This window comes from Rhinoraja longicauda, chromosome 7 (assembly GCF_053455715.1).
Source record: "Rhinoraja longicauda isolate Sanriku21f chromosome 7, sRhiLon1.1, whole genome shotgun sequence".
NCBI classification, from domain to species: Eukaryota; Metazoa; Chordata; class Chondrichthyes; order Rajiformes; family Arhynchobatidae; genus Rhinoraja; species Rhinoraja longicauda.
Window position 1 is genome coordinate 43,539,138 of NC_135959.1, and position 27,036 is coordinate 43,566,173.

Here is a 27,036-nt window from a genome sequence, read left to right on the forward strand (position 1 = left end):
AATATAGTAATCTGTACCAATGCTGAGGGACTAACTCAACCATACAGATAAGCTTCAGGCTTGACCCCTGATTGTGCTGAATTAGTTGGGCCCAGCGATGTAGCATTGTAACAATTGCACAACATGCTCCAAGGTTACCAGGTGAAAAATCGGTATAATTTCCTGTCCACCACTGCTATCAAGTGACAATTTGCAAAAAAGGAGGAGAGAAATTATGAGAATACAATTCCAAGGAATTTTGTTCTAGTTTATTTTAGTGCATTCTCACCACATTCAAAAAATTATCACAATTCTCTTCTTAATTTAATACCCGTGAGCAGAACTCAAATTGTACCTGAATTAAGATATTGAATAGTAATGCGTAACATTAGAGACAATGACATGGTGGGAGTGGGGTGGGGGGAGTTAGCTCTGTATGATGGACTGAGCTACATCCTCAACTCTCTGCAATTTCTTGCAGTCTTGGGCAAAGCTGTTCCCAAACAAGCCATGATGCATCCCGACAATGTGCTTTCTATCGTGCATGTGTAGATGTTTGTAAGAGTAATTGGAGACATGCCAACTTTCCTCAGTCTCCTGAGAAAGTTATGGCATTGGTGTGTCTTCTTGGCTGTTGTACCAATCTTGTTGGTCCACAATAGATTGTTGATAATTTTTGCACCAAAGAACATAAAACTCTCAACCATTTCCACTTCGGCACCATTGATACTGATTGGGGCATGTACTCCACGATGCTTCCTGAAGTCAGGTTAATCTATTGTCCTCTGCCTGCACGTGATCCATATCCCGCCATTCCCTGCATACCCATGCGCCTGTCCAAAAGTCTCTTAAATGTCACTGTCGTATCTGCCTACATCACCATCCCCAGCAACCCATTCCAGGCAATAGACAATAGGTGCAGGAGTAGGCCATTCGGTCCTTCGAGCCAGCATCGCCATTCAATGTGATCATGACTGATCATTCACAATCAGTACCCCGTTCCTGCCTTCTCCCCATACCCCCTGACTGCTATCTTTAAGAGCTCTATCTAGCTCTCTCTTGAAAGCATCCAGAGAATTGGTCTCCACTGCCTTCTGAGGCAGAGAATTCCACAAATTTACAACTCTCTGACTGAAAAAGTTTTTCCTCATCTCCGTTCTAAACGGGTGGGGAGGCACTCACCACCCTCTATGTAAAAAACTTGCCTTGCACGTCTCCTTTAAACGTTATCCCTGTGACCGTTTGAAACACTTCACACTGCCTCGGCAAGGCCACTAACATAATCAAGGACGAGTCTCACCCTCTTCTCCCCTCCCCATCAGGCAAGAGGTATAGGAAACGCACACCTTCAAATTCAAGGACCGTTTCTTCCCGCCTGTTATGAGGCAACCGAACCATCCGATCACCAACTAGAGAGCAGTCCCGACCTCCCATTTATCTCATTGGGAGACCTTCAGAATATCTTTAATCGGACTTTGCCTTGCACTATATTTATTCCCTTTATCCTGCATCTGTATACTTTGGATGACTTGATTATAATCACATATAGTCTCTTCACTGACTGGGTAGCATGCAAAAAAAAGGTTTTCACACGTGACAATAATAAACTAAATTAAACTAAAATGTTCACCACTTCAGAACTGTACTTTACTGTCAACAATCTGCTTCAGTATCTTTACAGCGACCAATGTTTTTTCTGAACTGTACCATTCCAGTTCTGTCTCACTTCTGACTGGGCCTCATTGTCAGAAACCATCATTAGAATTATATCTCACAGAAATCTACTTCACACTAATTCCCAAGTGTAATGTTATGGTAGAAACCATGAACAATTTTCCATTGCCTTTTCGTGTTAAAATATATGGATAATAAATATTGATGAGGTCATAACTTGGCAAAGTACTGTTACACTAATGTTTTATTGCATTTTTTGGATATCTCTTGTCACTGTTTATTATTTTAAGGTTTTAAATGAGTGGTTCACTCTGTAGTTTTAATTTGCTAAGAGGCTTTAAAAATATTTGTTTCTTGAGCAGGTGACAAGGGGATGTTTTATAACTCATTTATCGATAATACTGAAAATGCCAAACAAAGAGGGAAATTGGCAAGTATAAATCACTATACTTTTCTCTTTGCTATTTAGTAAATCCTTACAAACTGTGGAAGGAAAATAAGCACCCTGTTAACATTTTCCTAATATTACATTGCCACCAACATGTAGATATTCCTCTCCTGTAAACAACTGTTGTGAAAACAGGGCAGAATGATTTTGTGGTCGGCATGAATATTGATGCACTTGCAACCTACTCCAGTGGTCAGACATATCAGAACTGTAGCAGCAAACAAAATCAACCATGGCATCATGCCAGAACAGCTATAGATGTACTCTGGTACTCTCCCAGTGAGCTGACGGCCAACATGTCATATTGTTTGCAGCTTCTAACAACAGCCAGAATACACTAATTATAAAATGCTTGCAACAGAGCAAAGTGGTTTAAATCAAAATGCACAAAGTTTCTGAAGCCGTGGTAGTGGAGATGGAGGAGCAGGGAATGTAGAATCTTTACAACTCTCTGGATGAATGTGCTCAGAAAATTGGATGAAGGATTGAAACAGGATGATATACACTCTTTCAAATGTTGTCAAGACAAGAAAACAACTGTTATTTTTGAAGATAGACACAAAATGCTGGAGTAACTCAGCGGGTCAGGCAACATCTCTAGAGAAAAAGAATAGGTAACGAATCTATCTACCTACAGGTCATTCTTTGTCTCCAGAGATACTGCCTGGTCCGCTGAGTTACTCCAACATTTTGTGTCTTTCTTCAGTATAAACCAGCATCTGCAGTTCTTTCCTACACAAGTGTTATTTTTGGCCTGTTGTAATATGTAAGCTACCATAACTATCAAGTTATAGATTCATAGTGTCACAGAATCAAGAAGTCACACAGCAGGGAAACAAGCCCTTTGGCCTAACTCGTCCATGCCAACCAAGATGTCCCATCTAAGCTATTTGCCTGTGTTTGGCCCATATCCCAATAGACCTTTCCTATCCATGTGCCTGTCCAAGTGGCTTTTAAGTGCCCTTTAGGAAAATAATAATAATATTTTATTATAAAGAAAAAGTTACAACAATACTGTTCTGAGAGTGAGTGACAAAGAAATCTGCTCATAGCTCATCTTTGATCTCCGATGCACAAATCGTAAGAGTGCTGGCATATATTCTAATTGTTTGGATTAATGACCAAGACAAAGTAGCTCATTTTATTTGGACAAATTTGTCAGATTGCTTTCACGTGGGAGTCAAATATTATCCTGATAGTGATGATTCAATACCATTCATCATTAAGGGAAGTTAGAGTTGTCGAGCTCTACAGCACAAAAGAAGGTGCCTCAGCCCAACTCATCCATAATGACCTTAATGCCCATCTACATTAATCTCATTTGCCTGCATTAGACCCAAAATCAATCTACCATTTTCTTACGGAAGCATCTGTCCAAATGTCTTTTAAACATAATTGTTCCTGCCTGTACCACCTTTCATATCACCACCACCTTCCGTGTGACAAACACACACACATTGATATTAGGCCAATAGTTAACAAGACCAAAACAGATATGTGATCGTACTACCCATTCCAATGCAGGGAAGAGGGCAGTAAGCCAGCAATGTCTTTGGACAACACGGATAGGCGACATTTTGGGTTGGAACCCTTCTTCAGATTGATTGTAGGGGAGGAAGCTGGACAAGTGTTGGGGCAGGACAAAGCCTGGTAAGTGATAGATGGTTAGCAGTGAGAGAGGGTCTTACAGAACTCTCATCAGAGAGAGGAGAACTTCTTCAAATTAGGCACACCTTGAGGAGATTTTGTAATGGAGCAATAAAATGGAGAAACAAGGAAATGTAGATTTTAGTTTTGGTTTAGTGTAGAGATACAGAGCAGAAACAGGCCTTTCGGCCTACCAAGTCCGTGCCAACCAGCGATCCCTGTGTAGTGAGTCCAAAACGAGCGTTATTGTTCAAAGGACTTTATTCGTAGGTAACCGTAACAAACTGCAACTGCTTACTTTGGACACACACTACTTAACTAGCCAATACAATCTAATCTCATCTCTCCAGCAGGTCGCCAGACACAACTATACCTCGCGCTCCCGCATCTCATGACTCGTTAGCCCAACCGAGGGTTCGAGACCCCCCCGCTAATCCGTATGTCCCTACATGACCCCCCCCAGAACCCTCGAAACCATACCTCACGGGTGCCCGGACCTCCCTCCCGGAACGCGTACGGAGGGGGGAAACCGATACCGCCAATGTGACGGGAGGCGGGGAGGTCGCCGCCGCCGGAGGCGATGGAGGGGCCCCGGAAGCGGAGGGCGTAGGCGACGGAGAGTGCTTGATCGGGAACGGGGGCCCGGGCCCAACCATAGGCGGCAGGGGGCTGAGGGGTGGCAAACAAGGCGCCGCTGGCGGCACCAGGGGGGCGGCCATAGGCCGCCTGCGCGGCGGCTGGGCCACCGACACAGGGAGGTCCTGGTCCAAATGGGCCGGCTTGAGCCGGGATACGGAAACGAGTTCCTGGCGATTACCCACCTGTAAGGTAAAAGTGACAGCCCCTCTCTTCAGTACCTGAAACGGCCCCTGATAAACCGGCTGAAGAGGGGGGCGGTGGGAATCTTTCCGCAGGAACACGAAATCACAGTCCCGCAAGTCCGACGGGACGTGGACCGCCGTGCTTCCGTGCCAGGAGGTCGGGACTGGAGCCAGAGAACCTACCCGTGCCTGGAGGGAACCCAACACCGACGTAACGGGGGCGGAAGGGAGGATGTCACCTGGTACCCGCAGGGGCGAACCGTAGACGAGCTCGGCCGAGGATGTGCCTAGCTCGGCCTTTGGGGCCGTACGAATGCCGAGGAGGACCCAAGGCAGCTGGTCAGCCCAATCATGGCCGGTCAGTCGGGCACAGTGGGACGCCTTAAGCTGCCGATGGAAGCGCTCAACCATCCCGTTGGATTGGGGATGGTAGGCGGTGGTCTGCTGTAAACGAGACCCATACAACTGTGCCAGCGCGGCCCAGAGGGAGGAGGTGAACTGGGCTCCCCGATCTGTGGTGATGATAGCCGGTACGCCGAAACGGGCCACCCAATGCAATGCCAGGGCCCGTGCACAGGAGGCCGCCGAGGTGTCCGACAATAGGAGCGCCTCCGGCCAACGTGTAAACCGATCCACCACCATTAGGAGATGAGTATAACCCCTGGAATAAGGCAATGGATCCACCAAATCGACGTGGATGTGGAAAAAACGGACTGGGGGAACCTCGAAACTCTGGTATGGGGGCTGGACATGGCGATGAACTTTGGAGGTTTGGCACGGAATACAGGCCCGTGCCCAGGCCGCCACCTGCTTCCGCAGGCCGTGCCAGACAAACCGGGCGGCCACCATGACCGAAGTCGCCCTGATGGACGGATGTGCCAGGCCAGGAATGGCCTCAAAAAACTTACGCCGCAGGGCGGCAGGCACCACCGGGCGAGGGCGTGAAAGGGAAACGTCACACCACAACTTGGTACCTGTGGGGCCATACGCCACCTGCTCCAAACGCAGTCCCGAGGCTGTGGAGGCGTACACCTCGGCCGTTTTTTCCAGGCGCTGAGCCTCCGCTAGCTCCTGGAAATCCACCTGTCCGCCTACCACGGCAACAGAGGGAATGGCCGGCCGGGACAGGGCATCAGCAAAAGTATTAAGCCTACCCGCAATATGACGGACATCGGTGGTAAACTCCGAAATTAGGGTGAGGTGCCGCTGCTGGCGAGCTGACCACGGATCAGAAACCTTAGCAAAAGCGAATGTCAGAGGTTTGTGATCCGTGTAGGCCACGAAAGAACGGCCTTCCAAAAAATAGCGGAAGTGGCGGACTGCTAAATAGAGGGCCAGGAGCTCCCTGTCAAACGCACTAGCTGCCGGCTGAAAAACGCCAGGGGCTGCCATTGACCTTCGACCTGCTGCTCCAAAACCCCACCCACCGCCACGTCTGAGGCGTCCACCGCCAGCGCCGTGGGGGCGGAGGAGCGCTGGTGCACCAGCATGGTGGCGTTGGCGAGGGCCTGTTTGACCGCGACAAAAGCCGTCTCTGCAGATGCGGACCATACCAACTCTGCGGGGTTACCCGCGAGGCATAGAAAAAGGGGGCGCATGACCCGAGCTGCTGCAGGCACGAACCGGTGATAAAAGTTCACCATGCCTACGAATTCCTGCAATCCCTTGATGGTAGTAGGACGTGGAAAAGAGCGGACCGCCTCCACCTTAGCTGGCAAAGGGGTGGCTCCGGCCGATGTAAATCTACCACCGACAGGCCGAATTGGCATTTGTCCGGGTGCAGAATCAGGCCGTGGTCCTGCAGCCTCTGGCATATAGTGCGGAGGTGGACTAAGTGCTCCTGGACCGAGCGGCTGGCAATCAAAATGTCATCGAGATAAATAAACACGAACGGCAAACCTCGACCCACACGGTCCATGAGACGCTGAAATGCCTGAGCTGCGTTTTTAAGGCCGAAAGGCATGCGCAACCACTCAAACAATCCGAACGGAGTAATGGTAGCCGTCTTTGGGATGTCCGGCGGATGGACCGGGATCTGATGATACCCCCGCACCAGATCGATCTTCGAAAAAATTGTAGCCCCCTCCAGGCTAGCTGAGAAGTCCTGTATGTGCGGAATCGGGTAGCGGTCCGGCCGTGTTGCCGCGTTAAGTCGTCGGAAATCCCCACATGGTCTCCACCCCCCAGATGCTTTGGAAACCATGTGCAAGGGTGAGGCCCACGGACTACTTGAAGGCTGCACAATTCCCAGCCTCTCCAAGCTCAAGAACTCCTCTCGAGCCATGGCCAGCTTTTCGGGTGGGAGGCGCCGTGCCCGGGAAAAAACCGGCGGGCCCTCGGTCGGAATGAAATGCACCACCCCATGCTTCTCGGAAGGTGCATCGAACCGCTGAACGAGGAGCTGCGGGAACTCCGCTAGGACCGCATCGAACTGACCGGGGGCCGTGATGGCCTGGATCACTGAACTGGGTGGGGCGGCGCTTGGAGGGGCCGCAGGCCCCGTACTTCGGGGCCGTACGTCGGCCGAGGGCTGCAGGCCGCTACCGTGGACGTCTACGACCAACGAAAACGCCCATAGGAAGTCCGCACCCAAAATGGCCTGGCCCACATCCGCCACCATGAAATTCCAACGGTAGGTCCTAGACCCAAAGGACAGGGACATAGTCCTCTTACCGTAAGTGCGGATGGCGCTACCGTTCACTGCAATAAGGGGCGGCCCCTTCCCCCCCACTTGAACTTCACAGCCGTAGGGAGGTACAATACTCACAACCGCTCCCGTATCCACCAGAAACACGATCCCGGTACCTTGGTCCGTCACGTAGAGGCGGCAATTACGGCCAATCGAAACTGCCTCTACGTTCGATCGGCCCAGACATTTCCCGGAAACGTACACGGGGCTCTGCAACTTCGGGCGTCACTGCCCCACCGCCGATGGAAGAAACACCAGCCGCTTTTATTCTGCCGTGCTGGTTGTGCCCGCGACCAATAAACATGTTCTGCAGCCCCCTCTTGCCTGGCAGACTGCGAAATAGCGGCCGAGCCGTCGCTCTCCCGGCCGCTCCCCCGACTGCCGCTGGGCCTCGAGACACGATTGACCGAGTCGTCCCGGGTGTGCCTCACCCTGACGAGCACGTCGGCTTTCTCGGCGAACGTTTCCGGGTCGTCAAACGAGACGTCGGCCAACACCAGCCTGACGTCCTGGGGTAGCTTCTCTCGAAATGCCGCCTCGAACATCATGCACGGCTGATGGTCGCCCACCAAGGTCAGCATTTCCGTCATCAACTCGGACGGCAGCCGCTGCCCCAGCGCTGGTAGATGGAGCAGCCTCAGAGCCTGCTGGTTCTGGCTCCAGCCGAATTTCTTCAGTAGGAGCCTCTTGAGCCCCACGTACTGCTCCGTTTGGGGTGGACTGGTCAGATATTGACTGACCCTCGCCGCCACCTCCGCCTGCAGACAGCTCACGAGGTGGTGGAACTTCTCCAGTTCGCTATCCACCTTTTTAATATGGAACTGCGACTCCGCCTGTACAAACCACAGGTGCGGCTGATGGGCCCAGAACGGCGGTAGGTGCACCTCGCCCGCGCTCGCTCCCACTTGCGACATTCTGCGTGTTCTTCGCGTTCGGGTCACCAATGTAGTGAGTCCAAAACGAGCGTTATTGTTCAAAGGTCTTTATTCATAGGTAACCGTAACAAACTGCAACTGCTTACTTTGGACACACACTACTTAACTAGCCAATACAATCTAATCTCATCTCTCCAGCTGGTCGCCAGACACAACTATACCTCACGCTCCTGCATCTCGTGACTCGTTAGCCCAACCGAGGGTTCGAGACCCCCCCCGCTAATCCGTATGTCCCTACACCTGCAAACTTACACTATCCCACACACTCCAGGGACAATTTACAATTATAACAAGCCAATTAACCTACACACCTGTACGTCTTTGGAGTGTTGGAGGAAACGGAATATCCCGGAGAAAACCCACGTAGGTCATGGGGAAAAGGAACAAACTCCGTCAGACAGCATCCATAGTCAAGATTGACTCCGGGTACCTTGCACTAAGGCAGCAACTCTACCGTTACGCCACCGTGCCGCACAGTATTTAAAAAATCACACAAAGTGCTGACGTAACTCAATGGGTCAGGCAACATCTCTGGAGTACACAAATAGAACATAGAACATAGAAAAGTACAGCACAAGAACATGCTCTTTAGTCCACTAGGTCTGTACCGAATATGATGCCAACGCCAAGACCATCTCTTTTCTACAGGGAAGGCATAGCATCATAGCGGTAGAATTGCTGCCTTTCAGCACCAGAGACCCAGGTTCGATCCTAACTACAGGTATTGTCTGTATGGAGTTTGCACGTTCTCCCTGTGAACACAAGGGTTTTCTCCAGGTGCTCTGGTTTCCTCCCACATTCCAAAGACATGCAGCTTTGGCTACTGTGAAAATTGTCCCTAATGTGTAGGATAGAACTAATGCACGGGTTATCATTGGTTGGTGTGGACTTGGTGGGCCGAAGGGCCTATTTCCATGCTGTATCACTAAACTCTCTGCACATGATAGTTACATTTGGGGTCAGGACTCATCTTCAGACTGATTAGTCTCAGAATTTCTCAGGATCAGGGTCACTCAGTGACTCCCAGGCCTGACATGACCCTTGCTCTGCTTGCATAGTCATAGTGTGGAAAGAGACCCTTTGGCCCAACCTGTCCGTGCTGAACAAGATGCCCACAGAAGCCAGTCTCACTTGCCTGCGTTTAGCCCATATCCCTCGAAACCTTTCCTATCCACGTACCTGACCAGGTGTATTTTAAATGCTGTTATTATACCTGCCTGGGCCACCTCTTCTGTGCAGACAGTTGGTGTTTTCTTTCACCTAGAAGCTACACTTTGCGTCTTTCCCATTCATTGGGTATTGCCGGGCTCTGAACCTCCTCCTCCTCCTCCTCCTCCTCCTCCTCCTTCCCCCTCCGTCTCAGACAGCTCAGTGTTTCTGCGCGGATATCACCGTCCCCCCGGCGGTGGGGATTGGAGCTGCGAAGAGGAGACTCGGGTAGCGGGTGAGTGCAGTACGCGAGGCCTGGGACCTGGGCTGAAGCCTCGGCCCAGAGTTGGGGCCGGGCCGGGGGCCGGGGGCCGGCTGACGCTCGCTCGGCCTGCCTGCCTGCAGCCGGAGCCGCGAGTGAGCTGCAGCCGGGCTGCGACGCCCTCAAACCCCAGCACTGGAGAACTGCCCATCAGCGAGAGACCCTCCCTCCCTGACCCAGTCACTCTTTAAATATGTTCTCACTTTAAATCCTTAGCTGGTGCTTTTAACAAGAAATCTTTTTTTTTCTCTCCATTTTTAATTGTGCACGCGTTATATTAAATTTTAATAAAATGTTTCATGAACATTGCAGGCTGAGGGGAGATCTGATAGAAGTACTGGTTTATAGTTAAGTGTCTTTTTTTGTAAACCAGTATCTGCAGTTTCCCAGGATAGAAATGTCAAAAGACGAGAAGGTATAGGTTTAAGATGAGAGGGGCAAAGTTTAAAGATATGCAGGGCAAGTTTTTTTACACAGAGGGTAGTGGGTGCCTGGAACATGCTGCCAGGGATGGTGATGGAGGCAGATATGATAGTGGCGTTTAGGAGGCTTTTGGATAGGCACATGGATATGCAAGGAATGGAGGGGTATGGATCATGTGCAGGCAGATGAGATTAATGTAATTTTCTCATCATGTTCAGCATTGTGGGCTGAAGGGCCTGTTCCTATGCTCTACTGTTCTATGTATATGTTCTATGTATATGCAATCCAGCAGTATGAATATTGATTTCTCTAACTTCAAGTTACCCTTGTTTTCCCTTTCTCCGTCCCTCCCCCCCCCCTCCCCTTAGTTCTCCAAATAGTAGTTCACCGTCCTCCTGATTAATTTTAGATTGTGTGTCTAGTTCTCACCTTCCCCTCAGCTAACAATAAACCATTCTACATTTCCTTGATTGTCTGTTTTGATCTGTTGTTTTCACACCTTACCCTTTCATATCTCTAGTCTCCCTCTCCGCTGACTCAGTCTGAAGAAGGGTCTCGATCCAAAACTTTACCCATTCCTTCTCTCCAGAGATGCTGCCTGTCCCGCTGAGTTACTCCAGCATTTTGTCTCTCATTATGTTGATGGAGCATGAAATTGAGGAATTGAGCCAGTTGTCTAAGGAATAATTGTATAAAAACTTAAGACATACAGTACTTTTCAGAAAGACATTAATTCTGGATTATTGTAGCAAAAAAGGGTCCAAGACCAAAGAGTATGGGTTAAACAGATTACTTGTTAGCTTAATACATTTCTATAATTCCATATCATAAACATACCTCTAAGAAAGGAGATGATGTGTAATTTCTTTAGTCAGGGGGTGGTGAATCTATAGAATTCATTGCCAGACAGCTGTGGAGGCCAGGTCCTTGGGTATTTTTAAAGCACAGATTGGCAGATCCTTGATAGTAAGGATCAATAAGGTTATGGGGAAAATGGCAGGAGAATGAGGTTGAGAGGGAAAGTAATCAGCCTTGATTGAATGGCAGAGTTGACTCGATGGGCCAAATGGCCCGATTTTGCTCCTACGGCTTATTATCATGAACTTATTAATATAGCTCCCAAAGCTGAAGGTCAAGTTCCTTCTTCCTGTCTCAACCAAAAGGATGGTAGTTTCCTTTCAAGTTAATCAATTTCAAGTTAGAACATGACAGTAACAATACTGAAAATCACTACACAGCCAAAGTGGCATAAAACCCTTCAGCTTGTCTCTACTGTATTGTCTTTTAGGATGGCTGCAAGTTACGCAAGCAAAATTGCTTTCAAGACACTGCAAACTAAAGCTGGCTGGTATGTTTGCAATGAGAATGTAAGATATTTTCATCGTTTATTGGCAAGAACAGTGATGAAGCTTCACCCACCCAACTGTATCATTCCCTACTGGCAACAGGCCTGCAGGATGCCACTTCTAAAAACCTTTACAACTGGCAAGGATGAGCCTGCGACAGTGCAGCACAAGATCAAAACAGACCCAAGAGCACGGAGAACAATAGGAAGCATTGGTAGAAAAATTAGCCATCGCATCATTCACGTAATAGATGAAAATGGAGAAAATCTTGGGAATCGGCACAGGGCCGATGTTATTCGCATGATGGATGAGCGCGGCATCAAGATTGTGCCTCTCAACGAAAATGCAGATCCTCCAGTGTACAAGCTAATGACAGGAAAACAGATTCACGAGGAACAAATGAAACTCAGAGAAAAACAGAAGAACAAACTGAAAACTGGTAAGTGGATGTCATTGTTTCCCATGAGATTTCAAAATCTTGTAAAAAAAAAACCCACTCTGAATATACTTTTGTTATAAAAGTAGAATTCTCTCCTTGCGATTCTCTCCTTGGGCTAATGTCCATTGGAATCACTACAAAACTCCAGTGTCATTGTTTGATGTGTGGACAATTCTTTTCAACATAGTTTCTGTCAAGCGTGTTTTATTGTCAAATTTCCCAATACAGAACAATGAAATTCTTACTTGTAGCGTATAAAAATACACACACACAATAATGGTGCAAAGACAAAAATAATGCCAACTCCATACAGAGCTTATTTGGAGATTATGGTGTTTTAATAACCTGATGGTTATAGGGAGGAAGCTACTTCTGAACCTAGACATTACAGTTTTCAGGCTCTTATACCTTCTTCCCAATGGCAGGAATTAAAATTATTTTGTGCTCAGGGTGGTGTGGGTCTCTGATGATGCTGGCTGCCTTTTTGAGGCGGAGACTCTTATAGATCCCTTTGATGGTGGGGAGGTCAGTGCCTGTGATGAACTGGGCAGTGGTCACCACTTTTTGCAATCATTTTCATTCCTGGGCATTTGAGTTGCTGGACCAGGCAGGGATGCAACCTGTCTCAATGCTCAGGTACCTCGATGCTCGATGTTTGGAATCCCTCCATTGCCATCCAGTGGGCAGAATGTAGAAGCATCTCTTTATTGGGAAAATCTTTAAAAGCCATCATTATTGTGGACCCAATATAAATCAAAACAAAAACACAAACCTAGTGTTATGGTTGACTTTTTGAACAAAAATTGATGAACATATAAAGCAAAATACTACAGCTGCTGGGAATCCGATATTTAAAAAGATGCTGTGAATGGCAGTGCTGGCTCGAAGGGCCGAATGGCCTCCTCCTGCACCTATTGTAAGCTATACAGGTTTATCAAAAGAAAGGTGAAGTCATGGATACCTACCCCACTGTGAACATTCAGTGTCCCCTCCTGTGTGCTTCAAAATAACATGAAGGATTGGGTAGGAAGGGACTGCAGATGCTGGTTTATACCAAAGATAGACAAAGTGCTAAAATTACTCAGCAGGTCAGATAACATCTCTGGAGAAAAAGGATGGGTGATGTTTCAGGCCGGAACCCTTCTTCATACTGGGTTTATCTAGCACAAAGAATTTACAGGTTTTGAACGTGCTTTGGCCACCTAGACTACGTGTTTTTAAACATGAAATGGTTGGCTTTTTTTCCCCCCCTTTTGAACATAGGAGTTTGCCAAATGAAGGAACAGACTTTCTCAGTTGATATTGCAAAGCATGACCTACAAACGAAAATTAAACATATCCAGCAGTGGGTTGAAAAGCATCACCATGTTCGGATTACTGTTCGAAAAGGAGCTACTACAGATAAAGTAGAGGAAATGGTAAGACTATGCATGTGATGAACAAAACGTTTTAGATTAAATCTTTATGCTGCTCTTGACCATAAAGCTACTAAATGAAAGATGGTCTGAGATTGAAGTATTTTGACTCCCATCTTTGTATTACTTAGTTCTTGGAAGATTTTTTAATTTAGTTGCAACCTATTGTTTGAAACATTAGAGAATAAAAAATGGGTATTAAATCCAATTGCAACCTTAATTTTATACAGCTTTGTAGATTGTTGATCAAAATAACAAAAGTGATGCAATCAGAAAAGGTTATAGTATGCATATTTGTTTGAAATGTATTCAGATGCCAAGATAGACTTTACTTGATAGGTGTATGATATCAACATTGGTCTCAAGACAATTGATTAAATTTGAAAGATTGTTATTTGAACATGCTTAAGTTTTTTAAAAATCCATTGATTTTTACAATGATCTTATATACAAATTGCCAATTATATACCAATCTGAACATTACTGAATTTAATTCATGAAAATGTTTTGCACCCAATATAATGCTCTGACAAAGGGTTTGATAACTACAACAGCAAAATCCGCATTTAATCTGCTACCTTGACACTTATTTAATGAAGCAAAAATCTCCAGTTTTTAAAATGGAGTTGAAAGCAGACCATTTCCACTTGGAAATTTAACTTGTTCAAATGAGAATTTCTTCACAGATGAATATTTTGCAAGTTTTCATAGAATTATTAAATTATGAAAAAAAATCCAATTTACAATATATAAAAAAGTTTGGAAGCTTTTAGCTGCCTCTAAGAGGAATTGACTGTGCAGTGTAAAGTTAGAATCCTTCAAAGGCCCTCCTTCAAGTTTTTAATTAATTCAACATTTTTCATTAAGTTGAGTGGCAATGGCGCAGCAGCAGAGTTGCTGCCTTTCAAGGCCAGAGACCCGGGTTTGATCATGACTAGGGGTGCTGTTCGTACAGTGTTTGTACGTTCTCCCTGTGACCACGTTGGTACTCCGGTTTCCTCCAACATTCCAAAGACGTACACGTTTGTAGGTTATTTGGCTTCTGTAAATTGTCCCTAGTGTTTCGGTTAAGATTGTGCTAGTGCACACGGTGATCGCATGTCGGTGTGGACTCAGGCTGAAGAGCCCATTTCCGCACTGTATCCCTAAAGTCTTATAATTAATCTAGTTTCAACAGCATGCGACACAGAGTTTTTACTCTGAACAATGTTTCTAACTTTAATGTTTTAATCTCTTAAAGGAATCATTGCTGGATCAAGTTGTGCAGTCCATGCCAGATAAAGCTACCTTCATGTTGAGACCAAAGATCATTAAAGAAGGGAAAGCAGTTATGTGTGTTCTGCGGCATCTGTCTGAAAAAGAAATTGATTCAAAGTGAAGGTTGAATCAGACTGCCTAAAAGGTGCAATGTTCAGAAACTTTGACGGAAACTATTTCAAAAGAGCAGTTTAATTTCAATTAGGTTTATGTACATAGCTTTTAAAAATCCTTTACATTACAGATCAACAATTAAAGAAAAAACAATTCAATAACATATTTCTTCTTGGATATGTGTCATTTGACTGAGAAATGATCATACTGGCTCAAAACACGAATTAAGGCAACTTCGGTCATGTCCTGCAGTTAAATAGCAGTGATGCAACTGAAAGAAAGTTGCAATTAAATGGAAGAGGAAAAAGTTGCAAAGATTGTTGAGACAGAAAGAGGGGCTATTTGACATAAAAGCTGAAATGTAGCAAAGGCAGTACAATGGAGACTGCACATGCTGGAATCTTGAGCACAAAAGAGACTGCTGGAGGAACTCAGCTGGTCAGGCAGCATCTGTGGAGGGAAATGAACAGACGATTTTTCGGGTCAGGACCTTCAGACAATGTCTGAGTCTAAAGAAGGGTCTCGACAGAAAAGGTCATTTGCTGTTTCCCTCCACAGAAGTTGTCTGACCCACTGAATTCTTCCTTGTGTTTAATAGCAGAACTTTTGCCAAACAACTCCGTTGAAATAAATGAAATTAGGAATTAATTACATGGAGAATACTACTAATTGCTATTAAGTATTTAAAAGATAGACTCAAATCTCCAAATCACCTGTATAGCATTGAAAAGCCATCCAAGGTTTCAGTTATTGTGCTTCACAATCTCATCGATCTTTGGAGAAGTTAAAAGATTTACAAGTACTCTTCATTACACTATCAATATGACAAACTTTTAAAGGTCAAGGTTTCCTCAACAGTAATAATTAATTAGCTACGACAGGCTCCAGCAGCTCAGTTTTGTTCTTTATTTCTAACATCTTGGCCTTTGCAAGCATTTCAGATAAATTAGTCACGGCAGCAGCGGACTGCTGTTTCCCGGGAGGAAGGTATCCAGCGAGGCGCGAGGCAAGAGTACGTTTTGGACGTCGCCGTTTTCCCTATAGGAAACAAAATGCAAACTGTAATAAAACTAAATGCTTCCTTCTCAGACTGTTGCTTCATGTGCCAAACACAAATGAAAATTTTACTTGTTTTAAAAGGTGATAACTGGGATTCCCAGAAGTTGCGCAGTGAACATTTTCTGCTCTGAGATTTTACTTCTCACGACACTGATGGATCATTACACGTGTTAAAACCTTTGATTTTTGGCATATAAAGTTGAATTAAACTCAGGAAAACTAGTGTTCGTACAAATGGAAATGGTAACAAGGACTAAGTTTCTGTAGGTTGGATAATAAAGCCTCAGTATTAAGACCTCAAATAAAATGCACAAGGAAATAATTTTGCATTTGAGGAGTACAAAACTGCCTTCTGCTGAAAGACATTTTGATTAGCCAGAAACCTCTGATGACAGTTTAAAACATTTTGGAAATTAACAAGAGGCCAACTCTGTTGGTGTTTCAGTTGCAGCAAGACAAAACTTTATTGTCCTGCAAAAGCTAAAGCACTGAAAATGTCAAGTGTACCTTGCTCAAGATATACAAGTCTCGTGGTGGCTCTTTCACAATCACAGAGGCATTAAATCTCTCTTTTATTAAGATGTGCAGTGGTGAAAAAAATCATTATCACACTATCTTCCTGCAGTTACAAGAATGAATAGACCATCATTTGTACCAAAGTTCAATGAAATATCTGCATATAGTTACTCTTTAGTTCCCCGTATATTCATATCGCACACTGCTAAATCAAAATGTAAACTACAATATGTACCTTTAATTTCTGTTTTTTAGGGTCATGCATAACAGAATGGCGGTCCAAACTTTGCTGCAAGAAAAAAAGTGGTAATATTTTAGCATCTTACAATATCGGTTTAGTCAAAGCATACATGCTATTCAAGAGAGATTTAATCCATGAAGTGTTCATAAAACAAATGCATGTATAAATTAGCGAACACATATTTGGTGATTAGGTGAACTGTATTTCTAGAACTTACAGCAAATTAAAAAATCAGAATTAATTAATAAGGTTACATTCACACCAAAAGTTAAGTTCCCACGTGGAGTCATTTTTAGTGTGTTCGTAATTAAAAGATTTCCACTATCCAAATGTAGCTAGCCCTACTAGAGACAGCTGTACTCAAATTCTGAGGAAATGAAACTGGGCAAGTGGTAGAATTGTCAGTGGGGGACCACTTTGGGATCAGTAAACATTTTAAGTTACGGAAAGAAATAAGGTTGGTCCTCAAGTTAAACCCCTAAATAGGGGAAGACCAAACTTCAGTAGCGTAAGAGACACCCTGGCAGAAGTCAATTGGAAGCAGATGCTTGTGAGTAACATAACATCTAGCAATTAGGAATTATTTGAAAAGAGTCACCAAGATCGTATGATTAGGGTAGCACGGTGGCTACTGTCTTACAGTGCCAGAGAACCGGGTTTGATCCCGACTACAGGTGCTTGTCTGTACGGAGCTTGTATGTTCTTCCCATGAACTGCATGGGTTTTCTCTGAGATCTTCGGTTTCCTTCCACACTCCAAAGACGTACAGGTTTGTAGGTTAATGGGCTTGGTATAAATGCAAAAACAAAGTCCCTAATGTGTGCAGGGCAGTGTTAATGTGCGGAGATCGCTGGTTGGTGCAGATCCGAAGGGCCTGTTTCCGCGCTGTATCTAAACTAAACTAAATTAGGGACAAAAGGATATTGAAAGTTTGATCAGGATTTTTTTTAAAATGGATGCACATGGCAAGTTGTGTCAACTGGAATCAAGCAAGTCTCTTGAGAAATATAGGTAAGAGGAGAGAATTTAAAGAAACTGAACAGAGGGGTATTTTTTTGTTTATTATGTATCTATTGAGTATTGTGTTAACATATCTGTAATGTTGCTGCAAGTAAGAATTTCATTATTCTGCTTTGGTACATTTGATTATTAAACACTTTTGACTCTCTTGAAATATCCTTGGCATGCAATATCAACAGCAAGACAGTAGTTAGGGAAACAGTGGGCAATCTATGTATGGAGCCAGATCATGTGGGCCCTAAATGATTATTTATGGCCCACATGAGCTTATCAATATTGAAGGAAAGGTGTAAGATGTCCTAAAATGCATGGGAGTTGATAATTCACCAAAGCTGAATATTATCTATCTGAGGATGCTCTCGGAAGCAAGAGATTGGTAGGACACCAAAAGAGATTTTTGCATCTTCAATAGCCATATGCAGGTTACCAGAAGATTGGAGAATACTCAAGTTAGTTATTTCTTTATTTAAGGACAGCAGGGATATTAGGTAATTACAGGCTAGTGAGCCTTAAATCAGTCATACAAAAATCATTGAAGAACATTCCAAGAGATAGAATTCCTGCACATTTGGAAAAAAGGGGGCTTTGTGAGAGGGAAATCTTGTCTTATTAACCTGGAGGTTTTTTACACGTGTTTGAGGATTAATAAAGTCAGGGCAGCGCATGTTATATATCTGAACTTAAGTTAGGCATTTGACAAAGTCCCACATGATAGGCTACTGGTCCAGAAGGTACAAGGGATCCAAGATTAGCTTGGTGATAAAGCAGACTGAAGTGGAAGCTTGCCTTTGATTGGAAGCCTGTAACCAGTGGTATACCACAGGGATCAGTGCTGGGATCCTTGTAATTTGCAATATGTATTAAAAACCTCAATGCAAATTTGGGAATGATGATTACTTTTTGTGGCTTACACAAAACAACGAGTAGTGATGTGGATAGCAAAGAAGGTTTTCTAATGGCATAGCAGGATATAGTTTTGATGGAAATTTGAGCAGAGCATTAAATGGAATTTAATCCTGAGCATTACATGGAATTTAATAGTTCCCTTAAAAGTGCCAACAGATAATGAAGGCGGCCACCGAATATAAAAATCAGTGCATTGTGTTGCAACTTGAGAGAACACTGGTTAGACCGCAGAGTATTGTATGCAATTCTGTTCGCCACACTATATGAACAATGGGGTTGCACCGGAGTGTGTCGAGAAGATTCACCAGGACGTTGCCTGGATTGGAGAATATTGGTTTTGTTTCCCCCAGAGTGAAAGAAGCCAAGGGTTGATCTGAGGTAAAAGGGGCATTGTTCTGCATGTCAACAATTATTCCTCCCACATGGTAGGAGTATTAAAAAAAAAAGGTTGATATCCAGAACTTGCTGCCAGAAGTGGTAGAATCAGATACAATCACTACGTTTCACCCATGTTTAGACAGGCATGTGAACAGACAAGACATATTAGTATAGAGTCGTAAAGTATTAGGATTCAGGCGGCAGATAGGCAAAAAGTCAGCATGGATGTGCTGGGATAAAAGGCTTGTTTCTATGCTGCATAACTACAACTTAGTTAAATTTAGAATTTTAAAGCACTTACTTTCATTGAAAAGGCTTTCCTACAGTCGAGATGTTTACAAACAAAGTTTTGCTGTTGCTCATGAAAAGAAAGAATATGGCTTTGCAGATTGAATGATGTGGTATAAGTTCTCTCACAGCCATTTCTGGGACACCGAAAGACCTGCCTCTCCTGACCATGAATTTTAAGATGTGCTTGAAGATTGTCGTTCCGTTTAAATTTCTTACTGCACTCACTGCAAACAAAGGCTTCTATATACCAAAACAAAATCAAATCAATACAAAATTTACATTCTTATCACATTCAATTGACAACTTCCCATTACACATTTCACATGAATCATGAATTATTCTAGTGAGCTAAATGTTATCCAAATATTAATAAGATCATAGCTTCTCATAGATTGAACTAATCCACAATCCACAAGTTCTGAAACTGCAGATACCTTTATCCCTTAAACTTTAAAATTAGTATCTTTCCAATAACAACTCCCACAATTTTGCAATGAATAATTCAAAGAAACGTCAATGCAGAAATAAGGAACTGCAGATACCAGTTTACACAAAAGGACACAAAGTAATAGCAGCATCTCTGGACGACGTGGATAGGTGACGTTTCAGGTTGGGAGCCTTCTTCAGTCTGAAATGAAACATCACCTATCCATTCTCCAGAGATGCTGTCTGACCCGCTGAGTTACTCCAGCACTTTTGTCCTTCAACATTGGAAATCTAAAATAACAGAAAATGCTGAAACTCAACAGGTCAGACAGTATCTGTGAACAGATACATTCGAAGATCAAAATCTTTATCAAAACTGGGCAAGGAAAGCAGGTTGCAGGAGAGATGGTAGGGCAAAAGGAATCTTACCGATTAGAGCAAGGGCCGGTTCTTATGGTAATAAGCTGTTAATGACACCATGTGGTTGACAAGTTAATGATAGTTAGTAAATGGGCGAGAGAGCACACACATCCAACAAAAGCTGTGAAATGCAGAGATGTCGGAAATGTCGAGCAGACCAGGCAGCATTCATTGTTCAGTCAGATAAACTGAAGTAATACAGATGACATTCATTCATTCATTATTATCGAAGAGTCAAAATGAAGGCAGAGGCACACTCCAACTTAAAAAGTTGTATTTTCTTCATTAGATAAATGGGAGTAACTTGATTAATTCCTATTAATTTTATAGGAAAGATAACTTTGAAAGAGAATTGGGGGTTGAGAAGAAAATATGAAACTCTTAAGAAAAAGAAAATCAAATACTTTCCACTGAATAATTTCAATGTACAGAAATTCCCAATATAAGCAAGACTGTGGCACAACCAGCTAGATGACTGACCATTTAAATGATTTTTTCCTTATCTATGTTGTTACAAGTATTAACCAATAATAGTCCCAACATTTTAAATGCATATTTCATTATTCCTCGACAATTCATTTGTAATTTACTCTAGATGGCTAAATTTTTAAATACAAAAAATTCAAAGGATTATTCCAAATCTTATTTACACAGGATCAACTTCATTCCCTACTTTTATTAAATAAGATGCAGTGCAGTTTATAATATAAAACAGAATTATACAATCTGTATTTGCCTCCCATTTAATGAACATGTTCCCAATGTTAGGGGAGTCCAGAACAAGGGGCCACAGTTTAAGAATAAGGGGTAGGCCATTTAGAACGGAGATGAGGAAGAACTTTTTCAGTCAGAGAGTGGTGAAGGTGTGGAATTCTCTGCCTCAGAAGGCAGTGGAGGCCAGTTCGTTGGATGCTTTCAAGAGAGAGCTGGATAGAGCTCTTAAGGATAGCGGAGTGAGGGGGTATGGGGAGAAGGCAGGAACGGGGTACTGATTGAGAGTGATCAGCCATGATCGCATTGAATGGCGGTGCTGGCTCGAAGGGCTGAATGGCCTACTCCTGCACCTATTGTTTATTGTCTATTGCTACGAAGAGCTGATACTCATTGCTTACTTTTGTGTTCCTTCCTCTTGTGATTAAGTAACTCTGTCCAGGTTTTTCCAATAAATGAACAGCAATCTACTTTGCACATGTAACCTGCAGAATGAAATAGTGTTTCAGTTAATTATTAAAATTTCAAGAGTACAAAGAAGTACATGTGCTTAGATCAAAATATCCTTCAAATTCAATTTTACATTTTTCATTAATTTGTGGTATAAGTTTCTAGTTTTACAATCAATGCTGACTTAATCAGAGAAAAATCATTCTTGTCTGTGCTCTGTGCCGACAGAGAAGGTGGGCGTTCAGCATATGATAATCCATTAAAGTTTGTCATTTTAAATTTTAAATCATCATTTTGTCCTGCTGGATCAATATCCGATCATGCAAGAAGCCAAATAACTGCTGCCAGTAACAAAATATTTAACCTTAATCAAGTTTAGGTAGTTAGTTGCTGATCACATTTAGCATTTTAATCAATCTAAATAGAACCTATTTACTGTTTTAAAAAATGAAAGGGCACCAGTTAAAAAGTTTCAAAATAGCAAAGAAAAATCTTAACATCCAAAGTATTTTTTAAGCGACCCGACACCACCTCCTTAATATCAACATGACCAAAATCAACATGCCCCTCCCTAATCTCACCCATCATCTCCTCTTTGGTGAATACTGATGTGAAGTAATCATTAAGGACCTTGCCCACTTCCTCTGGCTCCATACATAAATTCACTCTTTGTACACAACTGAGCTTACCCTTTCACCAGCTCCCTGCAAATTTTTAATAAATTAATAAAATGCCAACCTGCCTTGAAATCATCTAGATCCTACATCCCAAGGATATTTAATGATCACGTTTATCTCTCCTAGTTCCACATTTAAATTATTTCCTACTTCCTTTGTAGCTCTCAAGGGCCTTGTCCAATTACAGCTTTGTAAACATGCTCTCCTTTTCTTTCTGACTAACCTTACAATCTCTCTCCATCCAAGGTTCATATACTTTCATCCTCACAGAAATAGGCTGTGTCACAACTCTAACCATCTGCCCTTTAAAAGACACTCACTATCAGAAAAGACACAAAAGGCTGGAGTAACTCAGCAGGTCAGGCAGCATCTCTGGAGAAAAGGAATAGGTAACGTTTCAGGGGTCTCGACCCGAAATGTCACCGATTCCTTTTCTCCAGAGATGCTGCCTGACCCACTGAGTTACTCCAGCTTTTTGTGCCTGTCTTTGGTTTAACCAGCATCTGCAGTTCCTCCTTTCACTCACATGTCAGATGTGGATTTACCCACAAGGGGCCGCTCCCAATCTCCTCCTCCCAGTTCCTGCCTAATACTGTCATAATTAGCCTTCCCCAATTTAGCAATTTAACCCAAGGACCAGCCTTATCCTTATCTATAATTACCTCAAAACATTACAATCACTGTTCCCAAAATGCTTCCCCACTGAATCTTTGATCACTTGGCCAGGCTCATTCCCCAGTACAAGATGAAGAACACACCTATATATTGTTTCCAGAAAACCTTAATGCTCCAAATTCTGCCCCTTTCAAACCCCCAGGACTAAAGTTGTTCAAGTCAACATTGGGGGACGTGAAAATTACCCATTACAATTAATGTGTTGTTTTCACACCTTACCACAATTTGTCTGCAAATCTGTTCCTCTGGATGCCACTAGCTATTGGGAGACCTATAGTTTAATCCCATCATAGTGGATGAACATTTATTATTCCTGAATTCAAATGATATTACCTCACTGAATGAGCCTCCAGGATATTCAAGGCAGCTGTGACACTCTTCACAATCAGCAATGTAACTCCCGCACTTCTCTCACATTCCTCCCAATCACATCAGAAACACTCAAGACATAGAACATTGGGCTGTCAGTCTTGCCCTTAACCAAGTTTCTATAAGAGCTACAACATAGTCCCATGTACAAATCCAGGCTAAGGTCATCTACATTACCCATTCCTAATTAAAGTAAATACTTTATAGACAATCAGTCTTGTTGTGTTCATTCACGGCCCTGACTGTTCTTCCTACTAGAATTGCTTGAGTTGACCTTCTCTTTAACCTCTCTAACTGCTGACCTACTGCTCTGGCTCCCAAACACAGCCATACTTGTATAAATTCTCCCAAGTAGCACGAGTAAACCTCCCTGCAGGAATATTTGATTAATCTTTAATGTCATGCTTATACTCAGAGAGGGCTCATCCAGTGGGGCTATATGGGTAGAACTCAGGACTAAGATTCATTAAGATATGAATATTCAATATTTAATGATGGAATTTTACTATAGGCCTATTGTTGCATTACAATCAATTGAAGCTTTTGCTGACATTTCTGAGAATAAATCAAAACAAACCGTCATAGAAATCTGAAATTGAAGCAAAGTGGTGGAAATACTCAGATCATATATTCCACAAACTGTTGCCTGCTTTGTTGAGTGTTTGAAGCAAACATTACTTTCTGCTTCCTCACCATTTCAATCCACTCTCTGAAGGCACTACAAAAGATCTAATAAAATAATCAACCAGAATTTACTTAAGTCCTAATTTACGGTACACATCCATTTACTTATGAAAATCCCCAATTCAAAATCTCTGCAAAAACATGTATTTTCTACAAATTCTAACACTGAATTATGAATCTACACTTTGTTAATAACTGGAATTTCCATTTTCTTTTCCAGAAATTCAGAACAAACTGAAATCAGAAATCAAAGATGCAATTAATGTAGCATGTTAAGATCACATTGTGCTGGAAACTCCAAGTCTCTTATTGAACAGAGCTGTTTTTATTACCAAAATGTTCTGAATTTTTAACAGTCAATCATTATTTAAGTTAATACAATTCCTCTAGCCTGTCACTGATAATTACGTCATGATGATGGGATAGGTTTAGAGGTAATCTAAATTATGGACAGACATTAAACACCCCCTTGTCTGCATTTCAGCTTGCAAAAACAATCTTATGTATTTTACTTTAAAATATTTGATGTCTTTGTGATCAGTCACCTTGCACGTCAGAAGCATTTTACATCACGATATTACAATTACATGAGGAAACAACTTTAAGGAAAATTGAGTGATTTGAAGAAATGTTGGAACAAAGGACACACCTGCATGCACCTTTTCATGTCGTTTCAACCTGCTCGGAAGACAAAAACGTTTGTCACACCCTTCATAATTGCACCTAGCAACAAAAATAAGTCAGTATTTCTTCAATGTTTAATAAAAATGAAAATAAATCAAAGCTTAATACCTACTTGAATGCTGGTACACGTGTGTGGTCATATTGATGGATTTTGAGTTGTTGATGTTTCTTGAACGATTTACCACATCCTTCAAAGTCACACTACATGACCAAATACAGATTTGTAATCAATCATTTGCTCTTATGAAAGCAAATACCACATCATTCTGTGTAAAAAACATGAAATCTTACTCTAATTTATATTTCACTAACTGTTAGCTTGACATTGCAATTATCACGATTTAAAAAAACCAATTAATTCAATTCGCACTCCATTACAAAACCTGTACCAAATTTGCAGTACTCTGGCACAAGTTGCATTGCCCAGGGTTCTTTCTTCAAAATGCTCTCAAAAATCAATGTGAACCAATAATGGCATTTACCCTTATTGTATCCTTATTGTTTTGATGTGTTTATGCTTTATTCTTAATTGTTAACTGTATGTTTGTGTTGTCATTTGTGAGCGGAGCACCAAGGCACATTCCTTGTATATGCACATACTTGGCCAATAAACTTATTCATTCATTCCCAGTGTTCTGCGCAAGATTTATCCATTAATTTGAACAATTAACTGGCTAGGTTGTCATTTCATATTATATGTGGAAGGATGCTGTTACCATATGATGCTTCAGTCATTAAAACTGAAGCTACACAAATAGTTATAGTACCTTTACAAAATCTTCAAAACGAAACAAAGCAAGAGCATGTGATGAAGGAGGGAAATAGAAACTACTAGACCAAGTGGACCCGTTGGGCCCAAACCTCTCTTACATTGTTGCAGCACCCTCTCCTCCCCTCCCCCTTCCACCCCCCCTCCCCCTTCCAACCCCTCCCCCTTCCGCCCCCCTCCCACCTCCCCCCTCCCCCTTCCACCCCCCCTCACCGATATGTCACCGTTTGCTAACAGACTAATTCAGTACACAATACATTCTACACCAGTTTTGTTCTGCCAGTTATGGAATGGTCTTCTCAGTTCTACTTAGATACACTTGTTGGTAATTATGCAGTTCAGGGAATAGTTAGGGGAGAAGGTTAATTACCAAATAAGGCTTTTCTACAATGTCATGCTTTCTTAAAAGGTGCTTCTTTAAGTTGTCTTTTGTAGTGAATGTTTGATTACATCTTTCGTCTGTACACCTGCAAGACATGAATTGGTAGAGGACAAAATTATGTTAAGTGCTGCAAAATTTAAACTCCACACCACCAAAGGTGGTAACATTTTCAGCTGTTGCAATTCAGAAGACGGGGATCTTCTTCCTAAATCCTTTCTCTATTTTGTGCTCTCGCACCACAATTGGAAGTCTTTTGTAAAATTGTCATCTCTCATATCCTAGATTAGAGTAGATTTTCTGCTGTAAAACTCGTGCACTGTCCCAGAAGTAAATGAAAAACTCAAATCACATGAGAACACTTTGATAAAAATGTCCCTGCAATGCAACAAAGTCAACAATATTGGGCATAATTATACATAGCAAGGACCCTACACATTTACCTTTCTGTATCCCTTTCCATTCCTGCCAGCTTTGAAGTAGATAATTGGGAGAAATTAGATTTCCAAGCAAAGACTGATGTGCGATATTGTTCTAGTTAGTGATGGCCCAGGGACACCTGCAAAAGTGGACTTCTCATGGCCATGAAACAGTGCGGATTTTCTCAGATTCCTCATCATTTAGGCTGGCAAATCTGCCCACTCAATCACTAACAGGGAGAATGGCAAGTAGATCTTTTTACTGAATTAATTTGGTTGGTTGAAAAATAAGCATGTGCAAAAGTATTCTAAAATTACAATTAAAAAAATACTTTAATGTATTTGCAAGTGTTTATGCCTGGTCCAATGCTAGGCACACAGCAACATGGATTACTCTCAACTGCCTTCATAACGGCCCAGGAATCTGGTCCATTGTATTAAAATTACAATTTACTGCACATAATACGCATTACAATGGTTCACAACAACTGATCACCATTTAAAGGCCTATCAGGGATGGACAACATTTGCTGCCTTGGAGCAGTATCCAATCTCATGAATGTAAAAAAAGAGCCAATGAAAATAAGAGAAAATACTGAAGAATTTAGGTCTAATATGTAATCAAAATAGCAGTTTTAGTAAACCCAAAGAATCACTCAGATATTCATATTAATTGCTCAAATCAGAATGTTCTGAAGTGATATGCTGAAAAACTTGCAACATAAAACAGGGTCAAGAATCAAGAGCGTTTTATTGTTATATGTCCCAGATAGATCAATGAAATTCTTACTTGCTGCAGCACAACAGAATATGTAAACATAGTACACGAAACAATATGATAAACGAGGAAAAAAGGTTCAGTGTGTATATATACATACTCACAAGTACACACACATATATATATATATACACACACACACACTCATACTCAAAAATCAAACGATAGTAGTGCAATAATAATAATAATACGTCTATTGTAGTACAGAGCTTATTTGAGGTTGTAGTGTTTAATAGCCTGATGGCTGTAGGGAACAAGCTGTCCCTGAGCCTGGACGTTACAGTTTTCAGGCTCCTGTGCTTTCTTCCTGATGGCAGTGGTGAAATGAGTGTGTGGCCAGGATAGTGTGGGTCTCTGATAATGCTGGATGCCTGTTTGAGGCAGCGACTCCGATAAATCCCTTTGATGGTGGGGAAGTCAGAGCCGGTGATCGACTGGGCAGTGTTCACGACATTTTGCAGTCTTTTCCGCTCCAGGCGTTCAAGTTGCTGAACCAGGCCACGATGCAACCAGTCAATATGCTCTC

General features: G+C 42.8%; 2 protein-coding genes and 1 long non-coding RNA gene across 8 annotated transcripts in view; 1 reads left to right on the top strand and 2 right to left on the bottom strand.

Moving 5' to 3' along the window:
* Positions 1-9,472, bottom strand: part of LOC144595208 (uncharacterized) — a 23,989-nt gene extending 14,517 nt beyond the window's left edge. Inside the window, exon 1 of one of the 2 annotated variants that reach the window (XR_013547470.1) lies at positions 9,407-9,472. This is a non-coding gene — a long non-coding RNA (uncharacterized LOC144595208). The remainder of the gene's footprint in view (positions 1-9,406) is intronic. The other variant, XR_013547469.1, reaches the window with a different exon arrangement.
* On the top strand, positions 9,291-24,766 carry mtif3 (mitochondrial translational initiation factor 3). 5 transcript variants are annotated; one of them, XR_013547468.1, is made up of 6 exons: positions 9,487-9,637; positions 11,376-11,872; positions 13,136-13,290; positions 14,528-14,689; positions 16,489-16,539; positions 23,702-24,766. XR_013547468.1 is itself a non-coding variant. In XM_078402400.1 (5 exons), exons 2-4 carry the CDS (start codon positions 11,377-11,379, stop codon positions 16,498-16,500), a joined length of 663 nt encoding a protein of 220 aa, XP_078258526.1. In that variant the 5' UTR covers positions 9,474-9,637; position 11,376; the 3' UTR covers positions 16,501-16,539; positions 23,702-24,766. The 5 variants fall into 5 exon arrangements, 4 of the variants coding, with proteins under 4 accessions (XP_078258527.1, XP_078258526.1, XP_078258525.1 ...); XM_078402400.1 differs by lacking the exon at positions 14,528-14,689 and having other exon boundaries at positions 9,474-9,637; XM_078402399.1 differs by lacking the exon at positions 23,702-24,766 and having other exon boundaries at positions 16,489-16,555.
* gtf3ab (general transcription factor IIIA, b) overlaps positions 14,735-27,036 on the bottom strand; it is a 19,306-nt gene continuing 7,004 nt past the window's right edge. Inside the window, exons 3-9 of the mRNA XM_078402395.1 lie at positions 25,305-25,401; positions 24,278-24,366; positions 24,131-24,204; positions 21,028-21,111; positions 19,080-19,309; positions 16,469-16,522; positions 14,735-15,696 (exon numbers count right to left, since the gene is read on the bottom strand). Coding sequence (XP_078258521.1) covers positions 15,523-15,696; positions 16,469-16,522; positions 19,080-19,309; positions 21,028-21,111; positions 24,131-24,204; positions 24,278-24,366; positions 25,305-25,401 — 802 coding nt within the window. The 3' untranslated portion in view covers positions 14,735-15,522. The remainder of the gene's footprint in view (positions 15,697-16,468; positions 16,523-19,079; positions 19,310-21,027; positions 21,112-24,130; positions 24,205-24,277; positions 24,367-25,304; positions 25,402-27,036) is intronic.

Excerpts from the sequence above, each read along its gene's own strand:
- mtif3 (XM_078402399.1), top strand. The coding sequence starts at position 11,377 with ATGGCTGCAAGTTACGCAAGCAAAATTGCTTTCAAGACACTGCAAACT. Across the intron at positions 11,873-13,135 it reads GAAGAACAAACTGAAAACTG|GAGTTTGCCAAATGAAGGAA; the intron begins GTAAGTGGATGT and ends TTTTGAACATAG. Across the intron at positions 13,291-14,527 it reads CAGATAAAGTAGAGGAAATG|GAATCATTGCTGGATCAAGT; the intron begins GTAAGACTATGC and ends AATCTCTTAAAG.